Source organism: Rhincodon typus, chromosome 26 (genome assembly GCF_021869965.1).
Source record: "Rhincodon typus isolate 14 chromosome 26, sRhiTyp1.1, whole genome shotgun sequence".
NCBI lineage: Eukaryota > Metazoa > Chordata > Chondrichthyes > Orectolobiformes > Rhincodontidae > Rhincodon > Rhincodon typus.
The window spans coordinates 23,217,938-23,242,712 of NC_063357.1; the positions used below are offsets into that span (position 1 = coordinate 23,217,938).

The window sequence follows — 24,775 nt, forward strand, 5'->3', positions numbered from 1 at the left end:
AAAAAAACACAGATGCTGCCAGACCTGCTGAGCTTTTCCAGCAACTTTATTTACTTTTAGCTGCCATTCGAGTATAACCTTGATTTTTAAAATTCTTGTTATTGTTTTCAAATATCACCACGGTTTCCCACTTTCCTTATCTCCAGAACTATCCTGCCGTACGACCATCCATGATTTCTGTACTCCTCCAGTTCTGGCCTCGTGCATCTCTGACTTTAATTGTCCCACCATAGCTCATCCATACTTAAGTGGCTGTCAATGTTAGAATTTGTGCCTGAAGTTTTCTTTGCGTCCACTCCTGTCCTTTTTACCACTCATTAAGATCTACCTCATTGAGTTTCTAGCTTTCTTTTCTAATATTTCCTTGTGTAATGTGGTGCAAAGTACTTTACTAAAAGTTTGTCTATGATGAAGATGTTCTGTAAACCCAAGTATTAGTATAGCAACATGTATTTAAGTTAGTATAATGCCATAATGTGTTCATTTTTAGAAACTGATTCAGCATCTCTGTCAGTAGAAATATATTTCTACTTAGTAGTAGCAGATGTGGAAGCTGTAGATTAATTTTCTTGTTACTGTTGGAAATGGCCTTTTGAGGTACATGCATTGGAAAAAGGATTTGATTCTAATAAATGTGTGTTGGACTAACAGTTCTGATGTAAAGATGTGCCCGATGACAAAACAGTGATCAGGATCATGTATGATGTAAGTGCTAGTACGGAAGACAATTGTGACACCAATGGATTTGAGTAAAATATAATCCTTTTTGACAATACTGTTAATTTTTCCTGTAGCTTGGATTTTTGACTGGACTATTTCCTGGATTTGAAAATTTTCAAAAGTATTTTTAAGACAAGATTTAGAACACAAAGTGGATGATTCTGAAATGCCAGGGTAATCCAACTAAAGGGAGAGAGGTAACGTTTTTGTCATCTATGAATTGCCGTGTTTTTATTTATGGGTAACTGTTTAGCTGTTTATTGCCAATATTCTGAGTTTTCGCAGGGTTGGACCGATGGGCATGCACCAGCTGCTATGAGGTCCACATCATTGTTTCCAAATGGATGATCTGGCATCACAGGTCACAAGTAGTTGTCTTCAGTAAATTGGAGCACCAGTTTTGTGTCGTGGAAGTTAGTGCACATATGTGGTTTTTGCCTTGAGTAGTTCTCACTTTGGAATGAACTGCTCATTCACACACTGGCAGGATGTAAGTTTCTGGAAGCCCTTTACGATCTGCATATTTTTCATAACTGTGCTTTGTTTCTGCCATGAAATGCAAGAGTTTCTAATGATTTCATGAAGTTGTCATGATGATTGGAGTCTGTGTAGGACATAACTGTGTGGATCTGCAGTACATGCACATGTAACTCAGGTTTAGTTTTCCACTTTTTTTTTGCTGCTTGTCTGCCTAATTTGACTTGGGCACTGCTTCACGAGGTGTTGCCTTCTGATAGAAACAATCAGAATTCTCAAGTTGCTTGTAGGAGATTATGCTCATCCAGTTGGGAATGCTTTACACGTATGCATGAAGTATCAGCTTCCTTTAACTCTTGAAGGTGTATTGTTTTGGAAGGTCTATAATCTGAAACAAAAAAATGTCCAAGTTCTGCAAGTCTGTAATGAGCCCTTGAGGGTTCATTATAAATCTTGCTGGTTCACAAGTCTATCAGAAGTGCACACAAACCCACTTTTTTTTTTCTCAAGCTAAGCCTCTAAACTTAATTTAAAATCATACAGTCTGTGGAAAAGCTGAAGATATTGAAAGTTTTGGACTAAAAAGGATTTTTATGATAGATCTGATGGGATTTTGTCATAATTAGGTCAACAGCTTGTGGGCTATCATGCACCTGCTGAATACAGAAAGGCAAATTACTTTCGGGAAAAATAGCCAATCAAAGGTCTTATGAAAAAGGATGGGGTTTATTGCCCTTAATTGTTGGAAAACCTGACTTTACAAGCAATTGAGGCTCTGTGTTGAATGTTGCCTTAAAACCCTTTCTGGTCTAGGTTTCTATTTCACAAACGTCAGGGTTCATAAGGAAGAAATTCTTGCACTAAGATTTCAAGGCTGTTTCTCCCTTTCTTGGTTGAAGTGTTTGGGGTTTCGGTTGGGAGCTTCAGTTTTACCCCCCGGCCCTGCACCCCCATGCACACAGTCCAAAATATGCAGGTTAGGTGGATTGGCCATGCTAAAATTATCCGTAGTGTCCAGGGATGTGTAGGCTAAGTAGATTAACAACAATAAAAGTGGAGTTATGGGAATACGGTAGGGGGCTAGGCCTGGGTGGTATGCTCTTTGGATGGTCAGTGTAGACTCGGTGGGCCAAATGGCCTCCTTCCATAATACGATTCCATTATAGTGCAACTTGTGGAGGAGTGGGGCTTGATTATCAACACATTCCTCCCGTCATAGTCATAACATTTTTTTCCTTTAGGCAAGGTGACCAAAACACACTATACAACTCACTGACACTCTATATAACAATGGCAAAGTTTCCTAATTTTATATTTCATTCCCCTTGAATAAACAAAAATATTCCGTTTGCATTTCTAATCTTGTGCTCTACCTGCATGCCACCTTTGTTTCATGTACCAGGGTTCCCAGCGATCCCTTCGTGCCTTCATGTTTCACAATTTCCCTCTATTTTTAATAATAGACTAATTTTCTGGACTGGTTGCTGCTACTTATAAACTTAAGAACAGTTTCAGTTCTGTGACAGAGGTTGGAACCTGATTGGAGAGATTTAAGCATTTGGTTCCAGGAACAATGGATGCAAGTTTGGGAGGCTAGGACTTGAGAAGATGGAGAGTTTGCTGGTTGCACCCTTATAAGAATGGGAGTTTGGTAGAATGGAATTTGTTATTAGTTTGCGACTAACTTGGAATCGTTATTCCCCCCCACATCCAGTACCAAGGCTGCTTGCTTCATTTGTTCAGCGTATATTATACCCTCCACTGTTAGAACTGTCAACAGACCCTCCTTCATCTCCAGGTTCACACTCGTACTAATTTTATTGTTGGTCTCTCAATGCGCATTCTCTAATTTCTTCAAAATTCTGCTATTGTAACTTAATGAGTTAGCATTTCCCTTTTTATTCTGCATGCTTTGTTTCTTCTCCAAGCTTGCAATTATCTTAGCCCCATACTGCTTTTGCAACTAAATCTCTTTTTTGTCCCTTTTAAAATACATCTTTCAGTCATGCCTGCGCTAATAGTTCTTAACGTCTTGCCTCTGAATCACCTGTGGGATGTTTCACTAACTTTGAGAGAATGTTTAAATACACCAGATTATTGTTACAATAGAAATGCAAATTGTATCATGCATTTTTGAGCATGGATTCTTGCAACCATTTTCAAGATAAAATGCTCATTCGCTTTTTTAAATCGCATTAAATTCTATTGGTAAAATCATTCAAGATGTTAATAAAATAGGTTGTGGATCAAACTGTGACAAGTCCTTGTGATTGCTTTTATTTCTTAATGAGGGTTGAGGTGGAAATTTATGACTGCAGTCTGGTTTTATGTAGGTTGTCTTCATTTTGTTTGCTCTTTGCTAATTTCACTTTTCAATCTTTTGCCCCCGTTCCAAAAAAATCAAAAACAATTACCCTAAACAATAACACCATTAGACCAAAACAGGAATTGCTGCAGAAACGCAGCAGGCTTGGCAGCAACAGTCGAGAAAAAGCAGAGCCAACGTTTCAGGTTCTGAGGAAGAATCACTGGATCCGAAACATTGGATCTGCTTTCTCTCTGTAGATGCTGCCAGGCCCACTGCGTTTCTTCAGTAATTCCTATTTTTGTTTCATACTTCCAGCATCCAGAGTTCTTTTTTTAACACCATTATACATTTAATAGTGACCATTTAAGTTTTTCTATCACCGTTTGATATCGAGGGCTTCATGTTATATTCTTGATGCGACTGAAAGTTTTGAAATGTCCATTTTTAAAAATGAAGATGTAGTATCAATAAGCTAATATTATGTTCACTGATATTACTGTTATAATGTGTATGCCTACTAAGTTGTTAATTTGGGAATTGTTCCATATTTTGTACACTTGCAAGAATTCAGTAACTGGTTTAGACCAGAGATGAATGGCATGATTTTAAATTGTATTAAATTGCAAAATTCCTTTTTTTTTAGTTTTTACGATCTGTTCTTGAACCTCCTTAGATTACCACTTTGAGTTCAGTCAAAAATTAGTAGAATGTGTTGTAGCTTTCCCAAGACCATTCTAATGCATGTCTTATGTTTGTCAGGAGGAGGTAAACATGCAGCCAGCTTCCCTTCTGCAGCTGTAATAATGCTGAAGGCCACCAGTATTTTGATACACCATGTATTTCAAATTTTCCTTTGTTATAAAATGAAAATATCATGAACACATTAAATTCCAGTGCATAGAAAATTAAGAATGCTACAGAGCTTTCCCTGGCAAGTACACTCATCTCTTGGACTTCGTAAACTGCTCAACATCACTTGAGTTTTATTTCCTTATAATTAAGTAGTCCATGATTAAACAATTCATAAATATATAACCTTATCCCATATCATAAATATATCTTAGTGTGGTGGATCATTGGAAGTGAATTCTGTGACCAAATATTATTCTCTTAAAAAGTTCCATTACTAAGAATTTTAGTATACAGGTTATTTGCAATTAGTTTTGATTAAAATTATTTCATAAGTTGCAAAGTGAAGCTTTATTTTGGATCAACTGAATGCATTGGATATACTGCATCTTGTAAAATCCACTTGTTAGATGATACACATTGTGAGGTATATTTATAAACAAATCTTGATTTCTCTGCTTTTAGCCCTCTATGCCTTTACTGCTTCATATACAGCATCGATGTTGTTGCATTTTACTTCAGCATGTGACTGTTACCTTTTGAGGTGGAATTCATTTCGAAGATAGCTTCAAGGTTGGGCTGTAACAAACACTTGGGAGAACCTCAGCAGGTCTTGCAACGTGTGGAGAGAGAAACGTTTATGGTGCGACATGACTCCTCTTCAGAACCTGCCAAGAGTGTCATACTGGACTTGAAACATTTAACTGTTTCTGTCTCCACAGATGTTGGCAGATCCGCTGAGTTTTTCCAGCATTCTGTTTGTTTCAGATTTCCAGCATCCGCTGTATTTCGCCTTTATTTAAAGGTAGTCTGTAGATGTTTTTCATGGACTACATAATTTTCCATTTCTTTATCTTGTATTAATGATTTGTAATTCTGTGCAATTTGCTGCCTGTGCTCACTGTCTTCAATAAGTACATGTCTTTTCACTGCAAGCTGCTCCAAATGGCTTGAGAGTAAGTTGTAGCTTTGATGGGCTTGTTGCAGATTGCCAACAGTGGCATCTTTTTGGAAACTTACATTGTGCCTGTCTCTAACAAAGTTACATTGTGGAGTTTAAGTTTTCAAGAAAGCAGTGCGGTTGGTTAACAGCGGTTGTCTTCATCTTGGTTCTCATTACCTTTTGCAGGTCTAGCAACTTAATTCATTCCAGACACCATTCGGAATAGATTTCATTAATGCCAGAAAAAAAATCACTTGATTGTTCGGTTCATGGGCAGTTTTTTGGAGCTGGCAGTTAAGTGGAAGTATGATAACTCGATCTCGTAATCACTTGATATTTTTGTAGGAACAAAGGGGATAAGATAGCTGGGTTGCTCCCTCTGCATGGAACTTCTTTTTCCTCTGCTTGATTTCTTTGTGGGGTCAGCTGTTAGTCTGCTTGCAAGTTCTTCTGAAAACATTATATTCCTATTGGACTTGATTATTGGGCTTTGTATCTATTTACTGTTTTGAGGACATTAGTTTATTCTGTAAAGAAAGCATTTTGTTTTGACTTAAATAGGGGTGTGTCAATAATCCATAGCTCTGATTTGCATGGTAGACCTGTTTTGTGACATCAGTGAAATCTTTTTCCTTTGTTATGCACTAGAATACATAACATTGAATCATGAGATAACTAAGCATAAAAGCAGCTGGTCACCTCAGTGTACATAAATTAAAAATCATTGTACATTGTCTACTGGACCTTATGGAGCTGTTGTGACTTTAGCTAATGGTTCTTCAGCCATTCATGGATTTAGTCAGAAATCACACGACACCAGGTTATAGTCCAGCAGGTTCATTTGACAACGCAAGCTTTCAGAGCGTCAGTCCTCCTTCAGGTGTTAGTGAGAGAGGTAGTATCAGACACAGAGTTTATAAGTAAAAGGTCAAAGGTTCACACCATTGATGAGGATGTACTAAACAAACCTAAAATACTATTAAATCTTTAATTGGGGAGAAGGTTTTCATTGATTAATATTAAGATATAAATCCCTGAATTCCGTTCAAGTCACAGTCCTAAGAGAACAAAAGGTTTTATCAGTGTAAAGAAGAGGTGACATTTTAGGTCAGACAATGTATATTAAGTGAGACCTTGTTTAGAATTTGCTTGTATTTTGGTTGGGAGTCAGACTAGTTTTATTTCTAAAGTAGGAGTCGATAAAAAGCCACATTGACTGTCTGTCTATAAATTGTGTGCTTTTTGAACAAAATAAAATGTATCTGTAAATATAAATTGTGTGCGCGAGGTGGGGGGATGAAAAGATGGTGTGTGCGGGGGTCACCTGTAGTGTGACTTGAGCCCAAGATCCTCCTGGTTGAGGCCGTCCTCATGGGTACCCAACTTGGCTATCAGCCTCTGCTCGGCAACTGTGTATTGTTGTGTATCCTGAAGTCCACCTTGGAGGATGCTTACCCTAAGATCCGAGGCCGAATGTCCTTGACCACTGAAGTGTTCCCCCATTGGGTGAGAACATCCCTGTCTGCTGATTGTTGCACGGTGTCCATTCATCTGTTGTCGTAGCGTCTGCATGGTTTCGCCAGTATACCATGCCTCGGAGCATCCTTGCTTGCAGCATATGAGATAGACAATGTTGGCCGAGTCACATGAGTATCTGCCGTGCACGTGGTGGGTGGTATTCCTAAACGTGAGGGTAATGTCCATATCGAAGATCTGACATGTCATGCAGAGGTTACCATGACAGGGTTGTATAGTGTTGTGGTTAATGTTATCCTGAAGGCTGGGTAGTTTGCTGCAAACAATGGTTTGTTTAAGGTTTGGCAGTTGTTTGCAATCGAGAAGTGGAAGCATGGGGAATATCTTAGCGAGGTGCTGATCGTCATCTGAGCAAGCCAGAGATATTGTTTGGACCCCAATAATCTGTTTAAACCCCAAATCTAACAGTTATACCACGCTAATTCAGCAAAGTGCTATTATCAGAAATGAGAACAGTTAATTGGTTGCAAAAATGGCTTACTTATATATATAAACTCCAAATCCTCTTTGCTTTAAAAGGTAGCCGGTGTAGGGTTACAATCTGTTTGCAGCACAGACAGGCCAAGTGGCCCAACTAATTAATGCAGATGGTGTTCTCCTCTTCTCCCTGATTAACTGAGATTATTTTTAAGGCCCTTTAAATGTATTTCAATACTAGAACCCATTCTGACTGCAGTCTTTATACATCGGATGCATTGCTATTCAACCAAGAATCACACCCAACCTCTTACAGTTTACTAACCCAAGAGAAACTCATCCATTATGTAACCATGCCTCTTCTGGCATCACCCGTATTTATTTAGCTTGCTTTCTTAATTTTTCCAAATTCCTTCTGAGTGCTAGCCAGATCTTAAACCTTAGTGACTTGCTTTGTGTTATGGTAAATTTGTTCATGAAAATACAGCTACCATTTTCATCTATATATTTCTTAAAAGTTTAGGCAGGAGAAACACATTTCAATAATTTTTACTGGTCACATCTACTTCTTCCCTGAGAATCCTCATATTTAACACCAGGCTCTGCTTTCTATTTGTGAGTAATATTAAATCTAACTTAATATCAACCTCAGTAATGTACTTAGAAGTCTCCAATACTGTCAAATATTTCACATTTAAGTCAATTATTTCCACTTTGTAGTCTGCAAGATTAGCATGATATAGGCAACAAAATCCAGGACAGTAGACTTGTGACTGGTTGTAACATTATCTTATTAATTGCTGAAGACTCGTAGTCTTTAATCAATTTATAGAGCACTTTGTGATAAAGTAATTGATGGACTGTCTCACTCTGTGTGTGTGTGTCTCTCGCTCTCCCTCTCTCGCACTCTCTCTCGCGCTCTCTCTCACCTCGCCCCTCAGCCTCTTCTACACCCCCCCCCCCCCCCCAATGCTGACATGCATCCTCCCTGCTGTCTCCCGGTTGACCTATTCTTCTATCGCCATCTCTCCCTGTTCACAGAATTCCGTAGCATAGGATACAGAATTAGATGTTGTGGTTTACAGTTCTTCTGGATGTGAAATCACAATTAATGTCATTGCACCAAATGGATATTGAATCATTCCACTTTTGATATGGGTTATAGTTATTTGTTCACTGAAAATTGCCAATTTGTTCTTCCCAAATGATTACAGATTTAAAAATGTACTATTTCCAGCACTAAATAAGTTTTGCAATATGAATGCAAAAAGTTATGTTCAATATCAGTATGCTTTCACGTTAAAATCTGCACTTGGATGTTCACTTACTTGAAGCTGTGAAGAAATAATTTCCAAATACAATTTGACCCAGTGTTAGTAACTCTGCTTTTAGCACAGGTCAACCACAGTAGTGTACTCGGGGATCTTTTTAAGCAGATTAAAAAGAATGCTTTAAATCACACAGGTTCTTGATTAGCTCATTTATAGGTTACAGATTGCTCTTTACATTTTGTTATGTGTCATTGATGTTTTAAAATAATATATAATTGCTATAAAATGTATTTAAGTGTTCAAAAGCAAGTTTGAGTTGATCAGATAACATGAAAGAAAGTTTAAGAATTTTAAGTGAAGTGACTGATACTGATTTGTGCATCAGTTAGATATGTGAGGATTCTGGATGTTTCATGCAAACACATTTTGATATTTCAAGGAAATTATCAAGGTAAAGCATTTCGATATTAGTATATTACTATTTGCTATTTACTGACTCCTTAGTTTTAGAATATGGTCCAATAAGATATTTCTTTAACATCCCACAACTAATTTTAATTAGTTTTTGATTATTCTATTTATGCCATCTTCTCAGCATCCAGTTGTTGTACTGTCTTCACTGTTTTGGTACAGAAATTTTAAATTTTGTCTTAGAATCTGATTTATTGTCTTTAAAATGCTTTGCCCCTTATTTAGCATGGGGCTTAATAAAAACTTTGGTTCATTCTCAGTCAAAATATTGAGAAAGTCCACGTATTAAACTAGTCAACTTTTAACTGCTCTCGGGGCAATAAATGCTGACCTAACCAATGATGCCCGCATCCTGTAACTCAATTTTTAAAAAAAGTTCAGTTTTAAAATTTACAGTTAAAATGTAACTGTCTTTGTGGTGTGGTTTTTGTTTTCCATAAGATATGGAAGTATTAAGTTTCTTAGTCTTTCTGTTGCCATCTTGAATATCTGTTCACTGTTGTCCATTGACTTAGGAGGCTCTATATATTGTTAGCTACATATGGTGCTTAAGATACAAATTTACCAGACTAGATTGCTGTGGTAATTTAGAAGTGTGCATAGCTTTGTTCCCTTCACAACTCAATTTCTTGTGCAGTTTGAAACAAAAACTGCATATTCCTGGTCCCTTTTACTTTATCTGTTCTATCTTTGCATGCTTTGAAACTCCAGACATAGAAGTTCCTTAAGAACATCAGACTCTTATTAAATTCCATTTTCATTTGCTTGAACTGTACATATTACCAAAATGAATATGTTTTGGTTAGCAATTGTTACGACTACTGCAACAAATAAAAATAAGATATTTCTTAGTTGTTGAATTTAGTTTCAATCTTTTTAAATTGAGCAATTTTTCAAGACCTTGAGGCTGAGCGATTCTAAACGAAGTCTCAATGCGAGTTTGAATATCTTTGCCAATTGCAGGAAATCTTACCTGTTTGTTACACAGGTCTTCCACTCCACCATTTCAATGTGAGTTAAGCACTAACTGTGAACAATAGATGTTGTTATTATTAAGCATTCAAAGTAAGTAGCATTTATATGCTGCTTCATGGTAACCAGATGTTTTGAGTTGCTTTATGGCCATTGACATACTTTAGGAGTGAAGTCACTATTGATGTATAGAAAACCCAGAAAATGGACTTTGAACCCATCTTGCATCAAATGAACATGTAGTTTTTGTTCAAATAATGTTAATAATCGTAGCTTTGATTCAGCTTTGGGCTTTCGATGTGACGCATCATTTGGTCTTACCACAGGGCGAACTGAAGTTGCTTATTTAGTTTTCCATGAAAAGGCATCTGCTACAATATTAATAATTGGACATATGGTACCTTTTGCGTTTCTGTTTTAAGATGCTTCATGTAAATCTTGATGTCAATTGTTTTGTTTCCCTGTCCATCCATACTTTTACTTCCTCCCTCTTCTTCCTTTTTGGGGATATGAGAACGCAAGGTTTGAACTTGATACCTCCTAGAAAGTTAGCCCTTCCCGATTGAGGAATCACACTTTAGTTTCAACTAGTGTTTTATTTGCATTAGTATTGGAACAGTTAATTTTTGAAAGATTTCTGAGAATGTATAGTCAGATACTTGAGCGCTTGAAAATATAAAACTGTTGGCTGTGCAGTACCGGAAGAAATTTTTTATCGATATGGTCATTATAATAGACGTTATATTTAGATTCCGGTTTCCTGATGATTGGTGCCATGTCCTTTAACATTCCCTAAAGTAAAGGTAACTTTGCAGTACACAATGCCTGTAATATAGCAAGCTATCCAAAAATACTTCATAGATGTTTAATTAGACAGAAATGAACATGGAGTCAAGAGAAGACATTAGAAAGGATGACTAAAATATTGTTGACAGTGGTTTTTGGGAAAGATCTTAAAGAAAGGGAAGAAATTCCAGAGTTAGGGCCTGGGTAATTAAACATAAATTATGGTGTTCAGGGAGTGACGAGTGCCTAAGAGGCCAGGGTCAGACATGCAGAGTTCTTGGCAGATTATAGAGCTTGAGGAAGTTACAAAGATAAGACAATGGTGAGGACATAGGATTATAATGTGAAGGTGAGAGTTTTGAATGGCAGGCATTGATTGGGTTAACAGGATGTGGTTATGACTGGCAAAGCCGCATTTGTTGACCATCCCTAATTGCCCTTGAGATCTTGAACAGCTGCAGGTAATCTAGTGGAGGTTTCAGATCCTCTTGTTGTGCAGTGGTAGTGTTCCTATCCCTGGACTGGGAAACTGAGGTTTAAGTCCCACCTGCTCTAGAGGTGTGTAATAACATTTCTGAACAGTTTGATAAAACAAATTAACCTATTGTTTTCAAAAAATGCAGTGCTGTCAGAAAGGAAGTTCCAGGATTTGATCCAGCAACAGTGAAGAAATTGATAGAGTTCATCATAGTTTTTGATTTGGAGGGGAACTTGCATTTGGTGGTGTTCTCATGTGTCTGCTGCCCTTGTCCTCCATGCTGCTAGATGTTGTGTATTTAGATAGACCTATCAAAGGAACATTGGTGAAATGCATCATTGCATCATTGCATCATGTGAACAGTACACATCGATGCCACTGTGCTCGTGGTGGAGGAAGTGCATGTTCATGGTAGTGGGAGGGATGCTGATTAAATAGACTGCTTTCATCTTGGATGATGATGAGCCTCTTGAGCCAAATGTAACCAGGGAAGTGGAAAGTATTTTATTACATTCCTAATCTATACCTTGTGGATGGTGTACAGGCTTTAATGAGTTGAGAGGTGACTAATTGCTCTGAGAATTCCTAGTTTCTGAATTGTTCTTGCAGTCATGGTATTTATATGGCTGGTCCAGTTCACTTTCTGGGCACTGGTAGTTCACAGGGTACTGATAGTGGTGAAATACAGTTATGGTAATGCCACTGAATGCCAAGAGACAATTGTTAGATACTGTTGTTGGAGATGGTACTTGCTTGGTGCTTATGTGGTGCAAGTATTAGTTGTCACTTTTCAGTCCAATACTGAATTTGCCCAGATGTTGCTGCATTTGGGCATGAACTGCTTCAGTATCTGGTCTCAGTAGCAAACATCTGATTTGATGATGGAGCAAAAGCCTTTTTATTAATGCTGGCTGTGCCAGCAGGCTGCTTTGTCCTGGATAATATCAATCTTGAATGTTTGTCCGGGCTGCATTCGTTCAGGCAAGTAAAGAATATTCTATCACACTCCTGACTCATGCCTTGTGGTGCATAGGCTTTGGGGAGTCATGATCGATAGTCACTGACCTGCTCTCGTAGCCACTGTATTTATATGGCTAGTGTAGTTCTGTTTGTAGTCAATGGCAATGCCCCCCCACTCCCACCCAAGATGATGTTTTAGGCTAATTCAGTGATGGTTATGAGATTGAAATGTCAAAGGAATCTCGTTAAATTACTTCTCTTATTGCAGATGACCATTGCCTGGCACAAGCTTGGTTTGAATGTTAATTGCTGCTTGTCAGTCTAAGATTGTCCAATTATTGCTGCATTTGGACAGGGACCGCTTTTTTGTATGAAGAGTCACATATCATCTCATGATGGAGGGCAAGTCATTATTGAAGATGCTGGGCTTAGGACACTATCCTGGGGATTTTCTACAGAGATGTCCTGGAGCTGATTTGATTGACCTCGCAACAACCACAATCATATTCTCTTTTAGTAGGTATAACCCCAACCGGTGGCAAGTTGTTTTTTTTTTCCTTCCTGATTCCCGTTACCTCCAGTATTACGAGGGCTCCTTGATGTCATATTTGGTCAAAGGCTGTCACTCTAGCCTCCCCTTTAAAATTCAGATGTTTTGCCCATATTTGAAACAAAATTGGTCATGAGGTAAGGGACTGAGTAACCTGGCAGAACAAAACTGAATATCAGCGAGCAGGATAGTGTGAAGCAGACACTGTTTGAAAACTCCATTGATGACCCGATCTGTCACTTTACTGATCAGCAAGAGTAGACTGATGGAGTGGTAATTGGCCAGATTGGAATTGTCATGCTTTTTGCATATAGAACTTAGCTGGGCAATGTTCCACGTTACCAGTTAAATGCCAACATTATAGCTGTACTGTGACACCTTGTCTGGATGAGTTGCAAATTCCGGAGAGCACATCAGTAGCATTGTTGGAACGTTGTCAGTGCTTGTAGCTTTTGCATTATTCAGAACCTTTGCTTCTTTCTTGATATCATGGGGAGTGAATCAAATTGGATGAAGCCTTGCATCTATAATGCTGGGGTCCTCAGGAAAAGGTGTAAAAGAATTATCCATTCACTTAGCATTTCTGGTTACTAATTGTTGCAAATGCTTCAGCCTTATCTTTTGTACATTTCTAATTGTGACTATGGTGCACTCTCCCTCTGATTTTTTTTTTTTATTTTAATCAATTGATTGCACCACCTTCCTCCAACAATTTGGTTTTGATGTACTGCTAAGAGATACTGACCTTTCTCAGTTCCACTCTTGACTATCTAGGTGCTTCTGTCTCTGTGTGGGTAGCTGATTTTTTTTCCAAAATTGTATCATGGATGCTTTGCAAATGAGCTACCAGTTAAACATTGGGAAGATCCAGACGATTGTTATCATCTGTCAAGCTTCCAATCCCACTTCTGGGCCAGCAGCTCTTACTGAACCAGGCTGCTCTGAACCTTATGCAACTTCAAGATGGGCTTTAAGCTGCATGTTCTCTTTACTATGAAGACTTCTCACCTCTAGTACTGGTCTCTCTTTGCCTTTGTCAAACTTGCTGTTGTTGAAAGCCTCCATTATGCCTTTGGAATTATTGGGTTTGGAGGCATGCTGCAGGCCAGCCCCTCATGTTCCATTCTCTATAAACTGTTGCCTGTAATCCATTTACAATGCAAAGGCAGGAAATATGCTGCCTTGGTGGTTGTTCCTCAAATGTCCTCTAAATAGTCTTATACTCATGCAGATATCCCAAATTACTGCTGAAAATTCAAAAGAAATAAAACTGGATAAACTTGCAGGCATTTGTTATTGACAATGGAAATAACAATGACCCTATTCAGCCTTATCAAACCTGGAAGTCTTTCTTACTAACTAGGAAAGATTGAGAAAATAGTCCCACAGACTCTGTTTGGCTGTTGCTTGACCATTATCATACTGTTGGATGCATACCTTACAACTAATGTCTCAGGCATCATATTCACATTCTCTGACCATTTCTTGTTCCACCAACAGGCCAGACACAACAGAGACAGTGGCACGGTGTTAACCAGTCACAAGGTATTGTCCTGAGAATCCTCAATAATGAGGACTTCATGAAGTCACCATGGCATCAGGCCGGACATCATCGGGAAACCACCTGATGATCGCTACCTTTACTCATATACTGAAGAACCATTCCTCAGTGTGAAATTCTTTTTGGAAGTTAGACAGAGATTGCCAAGGACTCTGAATGTGCTTTGGGTGGAAAAGACCATTACCAAGCTGGCTGAGTGTTAAATGACGTAACTATAGGACTGGGTCTGTGACAGACTGGGAAAGAACCAAAAAGAGGCAAACCTATTTGATCTCAGCAATATGACGCAGATACACCTATCCATTGCAGGCTTATTAAGAAAGATCATTGCAAAGTCCCTGTGAAGATCAAGTTCCAAGTTTACACTGAGCGTTTCATCTATCCATTATGTTCTGAAAGACCCTCAATGTGCTAAGTAGGATAACTTCAGAAGGTATCTAGCAAATCAAAACTGATTATCTATGAGGCATCTTGTGATAGCACGTGAGTACAAAGCGCAAGTATTTGCAACAGTCTTCAGCCAGAAGTGCCAAATGGACAATCCACCTCTGCCTTCTCTGGATGTTCCCACCATCACAGTTATGGATTTTGAGACATTTGAGCCACTGCACAAGTTATCAAGTAACAGCTGGAAATACCAGATATTGCAAAGCGTATGGATTCTGAACAGTTCCCAGTAACAGTACTAAAGACTTGTGTCCCAGAATTAGGGCGCTTAGCCAAATTTTTCAACCATAGATCCAAGACTGGCATCTTCCCAAACATGTTGATAGATTGAGAAGGAATTTTAAAAAGGAGGTGATGCGGACCGAAAGGGAAAGGATAGTACCTGAGGAATGGGAGCTATTTATAAGCGCAAGTTCCCATAGAATTAAGCAAGAGAAATTCAGTTTTGGTTGAAATAGGTTTGAGAGTGCAGAATTTCAGTCTTTTGGACAATATCATTTTTTAATACGCGTAACTGATAATGTTACCATTTCATCACTGGTGAGGCATCTCAAACTTCAGACTGATCAAATGACTGATTTGATGCAGAAACACCCCAGGCAATTTTGCAGGTTGACTTTAGAAGGCAGTTAAGAGGTACTTTTGCCTGAGTTTCACTTCTGGTAAATACGTCAATGGAAAGTGAAAATTTGTATTGAGGAATTTTGTCCTTGATAATGAACAGAAAGGGGAATCACTGAACAACGTGCTGATTTTTTTTTTTAAAACACTTCTTGTTATGTTGTTAAATTATACATTACTAAAAATAAAACAACATTCATTACTTTTAGTAACATTGTAATGTTTGTTGATTTCAGGAAAATCATTCGAGTCCAGAAAACTCAATTCTCTGGATTGTCATCAGTTGAAGGGTTATGTATTGTGCGCAGTCAAGATTTAAGGGCTGAATCCTATCAGAAATTACCTAATTTGCTGAGTTTCATGGAGGGCTTCTTTCTGCAACATTGAGGAAGTTCTGTTGTGCTCTGTGCTAATCTTGCCTTATTAACAATGCATCATGTCTCCAAGTTGCCCTATTCTCTCTGTTCTCCCACTTGCTAACTGTGGAAGTTCTCGCCACTGCTGGTATACTGTGAAATTCCTGGACTTTGGCAATGTCCTTGGAAGCCTAACCGTGCACTTGTTCAAGCATTGGTTGTCTAGAATTGCCCATTATTGCACGTGTAGTGGGAAAGAAACCACAAACTAACATATACCGTGACATGAGGTTGTTGACTTGCTTGCTGAGCTGGCTTGTTTTTGTTCAGACGTTTCGTCACCATGCTAGGTGACATCATCAGTGGAGCCTCTGCTAAAGCGATGTTATTCTACTCTGCTTGGAATTTATACTATCTGGTCCGTTATGATGTGTACTGTTATTTCTGGTTTTGATCTGTATGGATTTATATATGGGGTCCAATTCTGTACATTTGTTGATTTGAAGAATGGTTGGAGAACCATGCCTCTAGGAATTCCTGTGCATGTCTATGTTTGGCTTGGGTTACTATGGTTACCTTGTCCCAGTTAAATTGATGGCCTTTTATTGTCTGCATGTACCGATATTAAGCTAGGTAATCAGATCACCCAGACACTGAAGTGACTAATGAATGCAGGGCAGATAACCAAGACAGACTTCATGAGAATGAAAACAGAAGACACACACACACACACACACACACACACACACACACACACACACACACACACACACACACACTCTATTGTTTGCCTAAAGTACATAAATCAGACATCCCTCTCAGACCTATTGTTTCCCTACCAGGCACACCATCACACAAATTGGCCAAGGACCTACAACAGAGATTGAAACACCTAGTAAAGAACAAAAATCAGTGACGACGAGATTATGGTGTCCTTTGACGTCACAGCTTTATTCACATCAATCGACATCCCACTAGCTAAAGAAACAGTGGCCACATTGTTAGAGGAATCAGCAATACAGACCAGCAACTCTATCAACAAGGACAACATACTTAGATTACTAGACCTCTGCCTCACCACACACTTTGTCTTTAATGATTAGATATACAAACAGATCATCGGTACACCAATGGGGTCACTCATCGCAGAAGCAGTCATGCAAAGACTGGAACACACCACCCTCCCCCCGCATTCAACCTAAACTGTGGATTCGGTACGTAGATGACACATTTGTCATTATTAAACGCAACAAATTAGAAGAGACCCACCACCTCCTCAACAGCGTATTCACGGGGATTAAATTCACAAGGAAAGAAGAAAAGAACAATCAACTTCCGTTTCTGGATGTTAAAGTAAAGCAATTGACAAACATAGTTCCAAACCTCAGTATACAGACAAGCAACCCATAAGGATCAAATCCTCAACTTCCACAGCAACCACCCCCACGTCCACAAACCAAGCTGCATTAGGACACTATTTAAATGGGCCAGGACACACTGCAACGCTCCAGAACTACGCAGGAAAGAGGAAGATCACTTGGACAAGATCCTCGCTTTAAACGGATATCCCTGCAACTTCATCCACAGATGCCTACAAAACAACAACAGGAGGACACAGTACAACCTAATACACTGGCCACGCTGCCCTACATCAAGAATGTATCGGAACTGACAACAAGACTACTAAGACCACTAGGAATCATTGTGGCCCACAAGCCCACAGCTACTCTACGACAAACACCCACAAGGATTAAAGACCCCATTCCCAAACATGCAGAATGAATGTGGTTTACAGAGAACCATGCAACTACTGCCACAAACATTACATCCGACAGATAGGAAGGAAACTAGCCATCAGAACGCATGAACATCAACTAGCAGCAAAACGGCATGAAGGACTCTTCTTAATATTGGTACATTCAGATAATGAAGGCCATCAATTTAACTGGGTCAAGGTAACCATAGTACCCCAAGCCATTCATAGATATGCACGGAGAATTCCTAGAGGCATGGTTCTCCACCCATTCTTCAGTCAACAAACATAGAATTGGACCCCATGTACAAACCCATACAGATCAAAACTGGAAATGACAGTACTCACCATAATGGACCAGACACACACATTCCATGCGGAGTAGAATAACATTGCTTCATCGCAGGGTCCACTGATGATGTCACCTAGCATGGTGATGAAACGTCAGTTCAAAAACAAGCCAGCTCAGCGAGCAAGTCAACAACCTTATTCACGACCTGAGCTACAGATCTTTGCCAAAACTTTACACAGGTGACATAGCTGACACTGTTTACAAGTGCATATTCCTACATCTATTAAAAACCAAAAGAACTGTGGATGCTGTAAATCAGGAGCAAAAACAGAAGTTGCTGCAAAAGTTCAGCAGGTCTGGCAGCAGCATTGTTTTCTCAGCTACCATCAGTTCTGAGGAAGGGTCACCAGACCGGAAATGTTAACTCTGTTTTCTCTTCACAGATGCTGCCAGACCTCATCTTTTCCAGCAACTTTTGTTTTTGTTCCTATTTTTATTGCTGTTGAAGCACCAAGCCACACGGCTGACCTGCACTTAGTCATGTCCCATCTTATATCACTACGTCAGTACTACTTTTCTCCCAGTGTCCAATGTAGCCCAATATCATCTCATTTTTTTCAATGTGGGACCATCATATACTGGCAAATCTACAAATAGTTCAAAGTGGCAACTTCTTTCATCAACAGCAAAAGTTAACAGAAAACAAACAGAAGCTGTCGAGCACCAACAGTTTTACAGTCAAATGATCATCATATCAAACTCTTATCCTGTGGAACTCTGTTTCGGTGAAGTCCCATCTGGATTGTAGCATCTGATGCTCTGCTCCATCATGCAGAACGTGATGTTTCTCTTGTTCAGTGTTGTTGTCCTTAAGACTGCTGCTACTCTCCCAGCTCAGGAAGTGTCATTACAACGTGCTAGGATTATGTGGCACGCGCTGTCCGGATATCCAACATTGATTTAAGCAGCAGAACCTCAGCTTCAGCAGGATGATTGTCTGTTCCACCATAGCCTTGCTTGACAAATGGGCTGTGTAGTGTATGTGTGAAATTTGATGGGGTTGCATAAAATGGAGGCCATCAACCATGGTCGCAGAGGTTAGCCCTTCTCCACAGTAATCATCTTTGCAATATATCTGGCCTTTCCAATCCAATATGAGTTCTTAAGGATATAGGCTTCATGTCAGCTCCCGGGGCATCTGTTACAGACTGCTAAGATATGCTCCTGATGATCATAAAAGATTTCACATTGATGGAAAAGAACACTTTTTTTCTATTGATGAATTCAGGTGTTTTATGTAACAGCCTTGTCAACACCATGTGTGCACAGACTATCATGCCCTGCATCTGGGGGAAGCTAGCTATTTTGCCAAAGCTTACTGCCCGGGCTGCAGCACTGAGTTTGTCAGGAGGCAACATTGAGTTCGGCCACTTTCCTACTACAACAGTATGTTTAATAAACTGTCTTGATTGTCATTCCACTGACTGCCAGAACCGATAGTTTTCCGGCCTCCTGACCTACTTGGACGGATAGCCCTGATCGATGACTAATCCCCATACAACATCCTGTTTGACATGCCATAAATTCCCTGATTTGTTTGCACTAAACCTGCAGGACTGACCACGGTCCACTCCCTGGACTGTAGTGAGACAATCCTCTGACTACCCCAAGCGAATGACTGTCCAAGTTGTTAATTATAATTGCACAATGCCCTTGACTTCACTAGCACCCACTGTGCGATGGCAGTCACACTTGACTTTTTTTTCATCATTAATGAGATGTGGGCATGATTGGCTGGTAAGCTCAGCAAATGATTCATTTATCTCTGATGGGAAAGTCTAAAGTGATGTAAAAATATGGGAAGTGGCAGTTTTCCTTTCCTACTTCTATTATCATTGTTAACTTTTAATGACTGGCCATTTGTTGGGCTAGATTTGAATGACCATGTATTTTGTTTTATTATATCTTCAATCTTAATTTTCTTTTTCTAATTTTTGTTTCTAATGCTAGTAGATTTTTTGCTTGCCCAAGGCAGACACATGGACAGCTACAGTCTTCGTTATTTTAAATTACATGAACATAAACTTCCTTTTGGAGATGAGACTAAGACATGAGAAGGAACATTTTGCAATATGTTCATTGCTGCTTCATCTGTGCTTTTAACTTGTAAAAAATGTAACTTTGCAGAATTCTTTTCAGGGATTTATGCATTATTTCATTGACTGTTTTCTATGACTGTTTGGTTAGCAGAGAAAATAACTAAGTCGTTTCCCCCCCACCACCCTGCTGCATTCTTGTTAAATAATGGTTTCCAATTCATTTTTCATTTCTCCAAACTTGAGAGGTAGATATATAGTACCTCTCAACTACTTGCATCCTTAGAGGTCCCTGGTGAGTTGGTTCCCAGCTTTGGGTAATCTAAATTTGACGAGAAGTTCTGGTGCAGTACTACTGGAGCTGATACAAATATTTTTACTGTCAATTTGTTCTTAATATAAATCTTTCATATCTGTGCCATATGGAAAAGTCTTAGTTTCTATTATCAGATTTTTCTAACACTCCTTATTAATTCATCTGCTTGTGATGCAATGGCAAGTCTGTCTTTTGAATGTAAAAATGGAGATACACCCTGTGCAGCCAGCAGAAAGGTCTAAAATGAAAAATTGGTGCTGGGATGTTAGGGTTCCAGGACTTGTAGAGCTAATTTTGTAATAAGTGTCACGGTAAGAGCTTTTGGGAGATTGTAACATGGATATTTCCAATATTTATTCTCACTAGCACATGTGGGATGAGGTGGGTGTGGGGAGGGACATGAACTGTCTGAATGCAGAGATGTTCTAGACCCATGAAGTGTGAGTATAGTCTTGGTTTGCAATGTATTTGAGTTTGAATTTTCTTTTGCACACCTCACCAGCCTCTGTCATTCTCCCCTTCCTAATGGTACTCTGAGTGTGCCCGCACCTGTAGACTGGTGGTTCAAGAAAGCAGCTCACCTCCATCTTAAGGACAGTTGGGATTGGACAATAAATTTTGGCCCAGCCACTGATGCCTACATCCTGTAAACAAATGAAGGTTTCGTAAATGCTCACCACTCTGCAGTAGTGTAACCAGCCATTGTTTTGCTATTTCAATTCAAGGAAGGTTATAACACCAGTATCAGGATACCTTAACAATGAGAAAATGGTGCTCAGATTTGGGAAGAATGATTGGAGTGTTGGAATACCTACGTTGTTGTTTAGGAATAGTGCAAGGGGTTTTCGAAGTCTAACGTATGACTGTGTTGAAGTACTACACGGTAGGTTTTGTGCCATGTTAATAGTCGGTTGATGAACAGGAGTCCTATTAGTAGTATTGGGCTAGATGCAATGATTTGGTAAAATTAGAAGCACTTCAGTTGTGTGTGTAATAAAACCAGTACTGACATGGGGTGTTATGCGACTGACTATGGGGGCTTTGTACCGGCTGTGAAAAGGCTAACAGTGTGAAGGAAATGTTTGGTTGGTGAGGAGTGGGGAATATATCAGCCAAATTAGGTGCTCAAGAACAAAGAGAGATGGTAGCAATGATTGTTTAGGGGAAACTCGCGACTGGATCAGAATGTTGGCATCTTGGGAACTGAGAAAATTAATTCACGCGAGGCATTGGAGAAATTTGAAAGTTACAGAAGCATTCAACAGGTGGCAGCAGAGGGTCAGGCAAGTATGTGGACTATTTATGTGCTAATAAGATGCAGCCCTGTGGGATGGGCACATCATGCTGGTAGAGGTGTCTGAAGGGCGAGGACATTGGAGCTTGAGTGGAAGATGTGTGTGCTCAGTGCAGTTGGAGGCTGGAACAGGGCTGAGGAGGGCATGCATGGCCAAGCAATTAACATCACACAAATGGCTTTTTAAACTAATCTTGCAAAGAAAAATAACTATAACTGGATTTATTAATTTATTCAAAGTTATTGAAACCAATGCAATTAGTTTTTGTGTTCAAAGTCTTTAGGCTGAGTTACATTGGGATAAGTAACCAAGAAATGCTGAAATGTCCCTGTGAGGTTTTCAATGTGCCAAAGGAAAAGTAGATATTCCAGTTTTTAGCTTGAGTCGCAAAACCAGTCTCTTGTTATTTAGTCATGTATCATGTGAACTGAGTGATATATTATGACAAGAAGTGACAGGATATTTTGTCTGATTCCTGGTCCAAGGGCCATTTGGAAGTATGTCTCTTTTCTAAGAGATGAAAAGGAATGCTTGGTGAACTTTGACTTTTCTGACAACCAAATCAGTAGCAGTAGCAATGTGTCTTGGGGACATGTTACTGCTATATTTCTTGAATTGGTTTGTAAAAAATTCTAAAATTACTCCAGAAATATATGAAACTTTAGAATAATTTCGATATCTTTATGTATTTGGGTCATAGACCTGGGATTGGCAACTCTGCTGCCTATTTTGGCACTGAAAGCAGAACATGCTAATAAGCAGTTAGAAGAGGACATGTAGAAAAACAACCATTAAAAATGTTTAAGTTTAAACATGTGTATTCTTTTTTTTGGGGAACATACTTTTTGTATTTGCAGTAAGGAATCCAAGAACAGGAGTAGGCCATTCAGCCCTTCACTGAGATCATGGCTGATCTGTGCCTTAATTCCATATACCTGCCTTTGGCCCATATCCCTTAATTCCTTCACTTAACAAAAAAAAAAATCTATATCGGATTTAAAATTAACAACTGATCCTGTATCCATGCTGTGGTGGAAGAGTGTTCCAAATACATACCACCCTTAATTTAGAAGCGCTTTCTAATATCTCTCCTGAGCAGTCTATGTCCCCTGGTTCAAGAATTCTAAACCAGTGGAAACAGTTTATCTTTATATGTTATCTCTTCTGTTAATGGTGAGGCAAAGGCCTCGTGATATTATCATTTGACTATTAATCCAGAAACTCAGCTAATGTTCTAGGAATAACAAGGTGTAGAGCTGGATGAACACGGCAGGCCAAGCAGCATCAGAGGAGCAGGAAGGCTGACGTTTCGGGCCTAGACCCTTCTTCAGCCTTCCTGCTCCTCTGATGCTGCTTGGCCTGCCGTGTTCATCCAGCTCTACACCTTGTTATCTCGGATTCTCCAGCATCTGCAGTTCCTACTATCTCTGAAGTAATGTTCTAGGGATCCAGGTTTGAATCCTGCCATGGCAGATGGTAGAATGTGAATTCAATCAAAAATACCTGAAATTTAGAATCTACTGATGACCATGAAATCATTGCCAATTGTTGGAAAAAACCCATCTGGTTCACTTATATTCTTCAGGAAAGGAAATTGACCATCCTCACCTGGCCTGGCCTACATGTGACTCCAGACCCACAGAAATATACTTGGCTGTCAACTGCCCTCTGAAATGGCCTAGCAAGCCACTCAGTTGTTTCATTCACTATGAAGTAATTAAACTTGACAAGACCACCTGGCATCAACCTAGGTACTGGAAAAGACAACAGTGAGAAACAGCCCCCATCAACCCTGCTAAGTTCTCCTTACTACTGTGGGGACTAGAGCCAAAATTGGGAGAGCTGTCAAACAGACTAGTCAAGCAAAAGCCTGAAATAGTCATACTCCAGAATCGTGCCTTATAGGCAAAGTCCCAAACCCCACCATTTCCATTCCTGGATATGTCCTGATGTACCAGAAAGTCAGACCCTGGGGAGGTGGTGGCAAAGCGGTATACCTTTGAAAAGAGTTGTCCTGGAATCCTCAGCATTGACTCCAGACCCCTTTGAAGGCTTCAATGGCAAGGAAATCTCCTGGTTTCTAGGTACTGTCCTCCCTCAGCTAATGAATCTGTACTCTTCCATGTTGAACAACTCTTGGAGGAAGCACTAAAGGGTGGCAATGGCACAAAATGTACTCTGGGTGGGAGATTTCAATGTCCATCTCCAAGAGTGGCTGGGCAGGAGCACAACAGTTGGAGCTGGTTAAGTACTAAAGCACATAGCTGCTAGACTGGGTTTGTGGCATGTGGTAAGGGAACCAACAAGAAGGAAAATCATACTTGACCTTGTCCTTTAAAGTCTGCTAGCTGCTGATGCATCTGTCCATGACAGAATTGGTAAATGGACCACTGCACAGTGTTTGTCGAGATGAAGCCCTGCCTTTGCATTGAGAGTACTTTCAATCGTGTTGAATGGCACTATTGTTGTGCTAAATGGGACAGACTTGAAACACACTGAGCAACTCAAAACTGGGCATTCGTGAGGTGCTGTGGACCATCGTTGAATTGTACACCAGAACAATCTGCAACCTCGTGGTCCAGTGTGTTCCTCACTCCATTAACATCAAGCCCTGGTTCAATGGAGGCTGCAAGAGGGAATGCCAGGAGTAGTACCGGAGATTCATAAAAATGAGGTGTCAACTTGGTGAAGCTACCAAAGAGGACTGCTTACCTGCCAAATACAATAAGCAGCAAGTGAAAGATAGAACTAAGCAATCCCACAGCCAATGGATCAGATCTAAGCTCTGCAGACCTGCCACAGTATGAATGGTGGGGACAATTAAACAACTTACTGGAGGAGGAGGTTCTACAGTGATGGGTCCTCAATGATGAAGGGAGACCAACACAGCAGCGCAAAATAAGGCTGAAGCCTTTGGAATCATCAACCAGAAGTGCCAAGTGAATGATGCATATTGGCCTCATCCAATAGTCCCCATTATCACAGATACCAGTTTTCAGCCAATTTGATGCACTCCACATGATATCAAAAAATGTTTGGAGATATTGGATAGTACAAAGGCTATGGAGCCTGACAGTATTCCAGCACTAATACTGAAGATTTGTTCCCCAGAATCTTTCATGCCCCTATCCAAAATCTTCCAGTACAGTTGCAACGCTAGCATCTACCTGATAATGTGGAAAATTGCACAGCAATGTCCTGTACACAAAAAAAGGACAAATCCAACTGGGATAACAAAGTGCAGAGCTGGATGAACACAGCAGGCCAAGCAGCATCAGAGGAGCAGCAAAGCTGATGTTT

At 39.7% G+C, this 24,775-nt stretch overlaps 1 protein-coding gene across 9 annotated transcripts in view; it reads left to right on the plus strand.

Moving 5' to 3' along the window:
• The window catches only part of usp32 (ubiquitin specific peptidase 32), a 201,969-nt gene that overhangs the window by 42,896 nt on the left and 134,298 nt on the right, over nt 1-24,775 (plus strand). The window contains exon 3 of one of the 9 annotated variants that reach the window (XM_048612812.1): nt 795-917. The exons of the other annotated variants lie outside the window; for them this stretch is intronic. Coding sequence (XP_048468769.1) covers nt 876-917 — 42 coding nt within the window. The 5' untranslated portion in view covers nt 795-875. The remainder of the gene's footprint in view (nt 1-794; nt 918-24,775) is intronic. 9 annotated transcript variants of the gene reach the window in all.